General features: G+C 35.0%; 1 protein-coding gene and 1 long non-coding RNA gene across 2 annotated transcripts; one reads left to right on the top strand and one right to left on the bottom strand.

Moving 5' to 3' along the window:
* The first annotated feature begins 988 nt into the window (after positions 1-988).
* On the top strand, positions 989-2,052 carry LOC144560246 (protein FAR1-RELATED SEQUENCE 5-like). Its single transcript, XM_078309410.1, has 2 exons — positions 989-1,321; positions 1,447-2,052. Exons 1-2 carry the CDS (start codon positions 989-991, stop codon positions 2,050-2,052), a joined length of 939 nt encoding a protein of 312 aa, XP_078165536.1.
* Positions 2,053-5,875: 3,823 nt separating this feature from the next.
* On the bottom strand, positions 5,876-6,441 carry LOC144560568 (uncharacterized). Its single transcript, XR_013513419.1, has 2 exons — positions 6,404-6,441; positions 5,876-6,297 (listed from the first exon to the last, which is right to left on the bottom strand). It is a non-coding gene; the product is annotated as an uncharacterized LOC144560568 (long non-coding RNA).
* Positions 6,442-7,602: the final 1,161 nt, after the last annotated feature.

The following is a 7,602-nucleotide window of genomic DNA, read 5'->3' as shown; positions in this document are numbered from 1 at the left end:
TTTTTGACCATAACTTTCTCATACTAAGTCCAAATCAACTCAAATCAGTTCCAAATGAATCCAAATTCAATCCTCTATAATTTTAAATAATATTTGAACATATCCATGTCCCAGAAATAATCTGAAATGACCAAAATGCCTCTCTCTCTCGACATATTTTTATAAATAAAAATATAAAAATGATGTTTGAATGTCCCTTTCAAATCAAAAACATATAAATGACATTCCTCATGCATGTTCTCATATTTTAAATGTGAAATCCATATTTTCATACATCATGGTAACTGACCAAAAGAAATCCAAAGTTAAATGAGAACCAACCTTATGACCAAAGTAAATCATACATGAGCCCCTTTTAGCCTCATTATTCAGTTCAACCCAAATAGGCACAAATCCTGGAATGCATGAGGTGTTCAGTCTGACTCGAAAGGTCTTTCTGATGTAATTAACGGCGGGAGCTTGCGCCCGTCGGGAGTTTAAACGTCCTCACAATCGAAAAATAATAAAACCTCCGACAACTGATCATGAACGTAGGTTGTCCCCAGTGGATGCCTTCTCCTGAGTTCGGTGACCTGCCTATGGACCAGGGCACTGAACCCAGCTGGGAGCATTTCCACTCACTCACACTCGGAGTAAAAAAAACCGCACCGTTAGCTAACCTAACGCCGTGCAACTTTCTGCTCCCTACACCTGCGGATCGACACCCCGATCTATACTATACGATAGGTTTATGCGCTTGTAAACCGATTGTAGAGTAGACAATTAGAGTTATAAATATTATTAGCTCTGATTTTGACCCATCATTGACATAACACCAAACAAGGAGAAGACACCTCAGAAAAAAATTTAATTTTGAAGGACCGGTTGTAAGGCATCGATGAGCGTAAGTTTTTAAAAGAATGGAAAATGGTCAGTAACCACTTTCAATGAAGAGCACAATCATGAACTGATCCAAAGTCCTTCGAAGAAGAGATTTTTTAAGTCTCACATGTGTATTAGAGATGACCAAAAGGAGTGCATCTGTATTTTGAGTAACCAAAATGTGGCTTCCGCAAAGATTTTTGAGGCAATCGTCGAGAAAGAGGGTGGTCGACATAATGTTTTTTTCACAAAAAAGTATTTGAGTAATGAAATTGCCAAAGAGAATAGAAAGCTTGTTGGGGTGGATGTTAAGAAAGCACTTGATTACTTCAAAATGATGCAATCAAGGGATCCGGATTTCTTATTTGAAATAGAAGTTGATGACAACCAAACAGTAAAGAACATATTTTGGATTGACGGGAGGTCAAGGAGATCTTACCAAGCTTTTGGGGATGTCATAGTACATGCCTTGCAGCCCATTTATTGGAGTAAATCACTACTGGTTATCTATCTTTTTTGGTTATGCGCTTATTAGAAAATAAGGGGACAGACATTTTCAAGTAGTTATTTCGAACTTTTTTGAAGGCAATGAATGGGAAGCACCCGAAAGCTATCATCACTAACCAAGATCCGACAATGAGAGTAGCAATAGCAGAAGTTTTTCCAAATACAAGGCATAGGTGTTGTCAATGGCATGTTATGAGGAAAGCAAGAGACAAATTGGGGGCAGTGTATGGTAAGGTTAAAGAAGTGGAAGAAGATTCACATGCATGTATTAATTTTAGCTTGACGATCGAAGAGTTTGAAAAGGGATGCAAAGATATGCTTGAGAAGTATCACCATCATTTGGACTTGATGTTTAGAACTCGTGAAAGGTGGGTTCCCACTTATTTTCGGGAAACTTTATTTGCTGATATGTCCACCTCACAACGAAGTGAGAGTGCTAATGTTGTTTTGAAGTCATGGACTGGCTCACACACATCAATTTATAAGTTTGCCTTGCAATTCACCAAGATGGTTGAGAGCATTTTTGCCAAAGAAGATGAGGAGGACTTCAGATCTTGCAACAAACAACCGCAACTATGGTCGTTTGATCCTATAGAGGTTGAAGCACGTCGAGTATACACCCGAAAGATTTATTCCCTCTTTAAGGATCTATTTAGGCAAAGTACAATGTACACAACATATTAAGTAGATAAGGATGCACTATATGAGGTGAAAATGACACATGATCGACAGCTCCTAATTGGAAGATATTACTAAAATTTCTAATAGAACTTCAGGTTCTAAACAGAAATAGTTTCTGACCAAAATAGATAGTTTCTGGCAGAAACATAAAATGCTGAAAAACAGTATATTTGGCCAAGGCCGAAACATTCAGTTCCTGGCCAAAATTGAGACCCAAACTGAAGCGCAGCAAAACAGTATGTTCGGCTAAGGCCGAAACTGAGGCCAAAACAGCTGCGCAGAAAAATATTTCTAACAATAACTTCAAGTTATTATTTCATTCGGGTAATACTGATTTCGAGTTCTTGAGAAACTTTTAGTTATGATAATAACTTCAGGTTATTACTCTTATTATTATATTCAGGTAATATGAACTTCAGGTTCTTAATAAACATTTAGTTTTGATAATAACTTCAGATTATTATTCCATCATTCACTTCAAAGAATGATGCTTATAAACTAAAACAAATATAATCAAAAATTTAAATGAAATTTAAATAAATGAAAGATATAATAATTAAGCACACAAATTACTTACATTATTACTTTGCAACTTCTTCTGAGCAATTCGTGTTGATAACGTGTTGTAAAACTAAAATAAAGTTACAATAAAAATAAGTAAATAACAAGATAGATAGAGAGAGCAATAGCATAATTTTATTCTCTTCTTTTGTGTATTTTGTATGTGTCTACAAAGACTCTATTTATAGACTAGAAATTGTACATGAAGAGTCATTACAATAGTTAATAAGAACATGAATGTCCATAGTAGTGAAGTAGTGGGACAATGAATATGATTATTAATATTGAAAGTTACATAATGAACATCCACAAAAATCCTATTTTGTAACAAGATCGACTTTTTTAATTATTTTATTTTTGTATTTGATTTTATTTTAAGCCGTCAGAATTATAAAAGCATGAAGAACAGCTTGTTCAAATTTGTGGCTTCCCTTAATTTGAGTACCTTGATTACATCTTCCATTTGTTATATTCTCTACTTTTTGCATCGACTTATTCAAATTGTTTACTCTACACATAAAAGAAGTTGCTGCATTTTTAAATTGTTTTATGGGAATAAAGAACTTCGAAATTAACATGTTGATATTTTCAACATTTGTAGCTTTCTACAAGTTCTTGCTGCATACCTGTAAGTGTCATTTTATGCTATCAGAAGTAAGATTTCTCATCAAAATAATAAGAGAAGTGGTCGAAATGGAATAACAACATCGAACCCATCAAGCGATATATGATGCCAAAAACACAAATTACACATAACATAACAAAATTATACGAAGGAAAGTCGATTGCATTAAGATGAAAGTTTAGCATACTATATTTCCACTGACCCGACATTAGAAGTTCCAAAATTGGATATATTTACAGAGCTAAAGCATAAAGAAATAAAAAGGAATCATTGACAATTAATTGTTCTAAACCCTTCACAGATAAAATGCCTAGATATATAAAAAAAAATGCAAAGTTCAGATTCCACAAGTCTAGCTGTACCCAAAAAAAAAATTGAAAATAAAAAAGGAAATTTAATTCCTTCAAAATCAACTAGAAGAACTTTCATCCCCTGCTCCAAATCGCACCAAAGAGAGTCACAACTACAGCCAGTACCTCTCTATGTTATCAGAATTTAGCATTTAACAGGCATCATTAGGGTGGTGCTAATGCCTACAAGTTGTCAAAGAAAAGAATGACGATACTGATGTCTTCATGATAGCGGCGCCTAATATCAACACCTGGGTTATGTTCCTCAAATCTGTTGCCTGCTTGTTCCAACGCCCATCTCATTAGACCCTCTGCTGCTCCCTTTACAATAGTAATATTCAATAGGTTAGGTGATAAACAAACTAAATCTATGGTTAAATATACACTAGCTAGTAGCATCGTTGTTGCAGCTTCGCTGCAACTATTCTTTTATTTAAGTTGAAGTATACGGGAGACATTTTTTTCTTCTTCTATGTGGTGGCACCACATATATCTAAATATTAAAAAAATATTTACATATAAATGTTATTGCGACTAACATTATCTAGCATTATATTGATAGCCCAGTTAAAAATATATATATATATCTAACAATTTGATGCTTTAAAAAAGTGCATGTCTAGACAATTCACTCATCCTGAATATTTGATGTTGTCGCTCTCTTTGCCATCGGTTCAGTTTCCATCTCGGGATCATTAGAAGGAATATACAATCTCTATTATTTTCCTTTAATCATGGTGTTAGATAGAGAGGAAAAGGGAAGCCCATGGATCAAACAGAAGATCAGCAACCTCTTGAATAATCACAACTCCTGCAACAATGTCCCTACATAACCAATGAAATCAATTATCGCTCTTCACAACCAATACTACAAAATAGATTTTAAATAATTTTCAAATTCAATCCCATAGCATAGATCGAGCTTATTGCATGAAATATCGAGTGGATACCATTGCATTTTGCTTTACTGGTAAACCCTTAGCAAATAACTGAATAGAAAAGCTGGTACAAAATTTATTTATTTTTTCAGCATTTGAAAATCAAAGTAGGATTTTTATTAGTGTGCCTTAGTAGCAGCAATGATATAAAACAAAAATCATCACTGTCCAATCAGATAATTAGCGCATTTTGACATCATAAGGGTCAAACTAAGCAAGCAGGAAAATCAAAGCCTAGTAAAGCAAAACGGAAAAAATTCAGTGGAACTTTGCAGCAACAAAAATCAGGAGGCTATAAAACATGAATTATAATATGCATTGTGAAGACGTATTTTTCCTAGGTTGTGGAAAAAATAAATCCCGACAGAGATGCAAATTGATAGTGTGTGTGATAACAGCTGTTTTATATATTGGACCTAGCATATATGTCACAGGGGACTGCTCTAGCTTCATTAGCTTTGGTAGTAAGCACATCATGATTATACAAGTTGAAATTAAATAAATTAAATATGTGATTGCATTCTCAATCTCAGTTTTATGTGAAACAATGAAGGTACTGTCGAGGTGGGGCCAGATGTCATACAGTGTAATAGGACTACAAATAATTCAGACTACAGTACACCCGTCAAAAGAAAATCTTATCAGGACCACAGAGAATTCTATAGCTAGCTTAGCTGAACTTGTAATGATGGGTATAGCTATGCTTGCTAGTGATGTCTCTCATTTTGGTTTGCTTACAATTCTATCTGTATGTTCTGTGGTTGCAGTAACTGGGTTTTACTGTCATTGGTTGGAAAGAACTATCTCAATCCTTTGATTTATGATCTAAAATTTGTTATTGAATCTTTTTTTAAGGCATTTGTTTTCAACTTCCCATTTACCTATTAAATGGCAGTGCTACCATCTTATAATTTTTGGAGCTTCAACATGATTTCAGCTCATAATACATAGTGTGGTTTGTACTTTTTCTGTCTAAAGAAAACTCTATTGTTGTTAATAGCTGTAGCTATGACACTGGGGGACAACAAAACAAAGGGGATCATAAGAAGCTGCATGGGAAGTATATGTGGCAAAACAAAATCTATCGAAAGAAAAAGTCATGGGTAATTAACCAAATCAAAAGATACATATTAACAATGTACTTAATACTTTTTGTTGAAAGTTATTATAGAAACCCAAAAGAAGAGAAATAAAAAAATATTATTGGTATTGATCAAGTACTGATGATTTTTAGTTGCTGGGGCAAGAGCAAACTTTGGCCCTGACAAACAGCAGTTTATGGTATAGCAAACATTAAAATATTAACATCATTGTTTTTTTTTTTATTATTTAAATAAAGAAAGAGGCTCAAAAGATTTTACATGTACCATGTTACAAAAATTTGCCGTCTATTTGTTGCATCAAGCACCGTTTTCAGTTCCTATATTTCTATTCTTCCTTCACCAAGCAAAACAGCAAACTCAATAGTGAAAAAAAAAATATCAACTCACTACCTAGTAACTACTCAGCCACTACAGATAATGAATGCTTCAATATTTTTTTTCCCTTTTCATAAACTAAAGGAAACTGTAAATTCCATTGAAGACAATGGGGGTGACTAAATAATGACACAAACAAAACTAATCTAAAAGTCTACTTTGCAGAAAACATACTAAAAAATTTCTAAGCTCTCTTTCTTAATCCAGGTCTGCGTGGAGCTGCTTCTTTTTTACTTGTCAGAGAACTGGAGGCTCCATTAGTCATCCCCACAGCCATTTGATATGAACCACTTAATCTGTATAAGATAGGATCGATAGTTGATTATATTTACACCAAGATAAAAGAAAGTGAAAAATATGAAGCAGCAAGGAGAAGTTTGAATGATTGCGTTGTAAGTATACCTTGGCATACTGATAAAGAGGATAACAACAGAAACCCCTGTTGAAGATAACAACACCGAAGCCCAAAGCCCAATTAATATTTGGAGAGATCCAGAAGGCCCAAAGCCCATTAATTAATTCTAGAGTATTAAAGATATATATAGCCGGCTATGATTCAAGTGGATTATTCTAGAAAATTCAATACTCTTGTAATTTATCATACGAGTATCATGTACTCTCTGGAAATATATGTCGGTAGAATAAGTATGAAGTATCTAGAAAGATGTACCACCGACTTTAGGATAGTATAAATATATGTTAGGGCCTATAGCGTAGTATATATGAGTGAATGAAAAAATAGATAGAAACAGAGAATCAATAGAGTGAGGCGTGAGTGCTAGTAAGAAATATATCAAAGGCTTTGTACACTTGAGTAATAATAGAAATTATATTATAAACTCCTCTCTTCCAATACCTTCCACAATCAGATTATAATTTCCAACATTTGGTATCAGAGCTTCAGGTTCGAGTTAGCGAAGTAGACAAGGGCGTTCGTGTAACATAAGAAGCATCTCAAGACGATGTCTTCAGGTATTGACGTAACTATGGCGCAGTCGATGGTTCCCATATTTACGGGAGAAAATTATGCCATGTGGAAGATCAAGATGCGGACGCTGCTACTCTCGCAGGGATTGTGGGATGCTGTCGAACAAGGTTTTACGGCGCCAACAGGAGCATTGACGCCGGTGCAACAACAACAACAAATGAAGGATGCCAAGGCCTTGTTTCTAATTCAACAAGGTATTGTCGAAAGCCTATTTCCACGAATTAGTGGAGCAACTACATCCAAGAAAGCATGGGAGACTTTGAAGGAGGAGTTTGAAGGCTCCGAGAAGGTGAAAGCAGTGAAGCTACAGACGCTAAGAAGACAATTTCAAAACCTTCAAATGAAGGAGTCGGAGAAGATTAAGGAATACTTCTCGCGAGTCGTCGAAGTTGTGAACCAGATGCGGACGTATGGAGAAGACATCTCCGATCAGAAGGTAGTCGAGAAAATTTTAATTAGCCTCACTGACAAGTATGACTACATCGTTACAGCAATTGAAGAATCAAAAGATATATCGACGCTTTCGATTCAACAACTAATGAGCTCCTTGGAGTCACATGAAGAAAGAAAGCTCCAACGAGAAGGAAACTTGGTGGAAGACGCATTCCACTCC

This window comes from Carex rostrata, chromosome 10 (genome assembly GCF_964058835.1).
Source record: "Carex rostrata chromosome 10, lpCarRost1.2, whole genome shotgun sequence".
Lineage (NCBI taxonomy): Eukaryota > Viridiplantae > Streptophyta > Magnoliopsida > Poales > Cyperaceae > Carex > Carex rostrata.
The sequence above is the reverse complement of the archived record's forward strand: the minus strand, read 5'-3'. Positions and strand labels throughout refer to the sequence as shown.

Excerpts from the sequence above, each read along its gene's own strand:
- LOC144560246 (XM_078309410.1), top strand. The coding sequence starts at position 989 with ATGTGTATTAGAGATGACCAAAAGGAGTGCATCTGTATTTTGAGTAAC. Across the intron at positions 1,322-1,446 it reads AAGCTTTTGGGGATGTCATA|GCAATGAATGGGAAGCACCC; the intron begins GTACATGCCTTG and ends ACTTTTTTGAAG.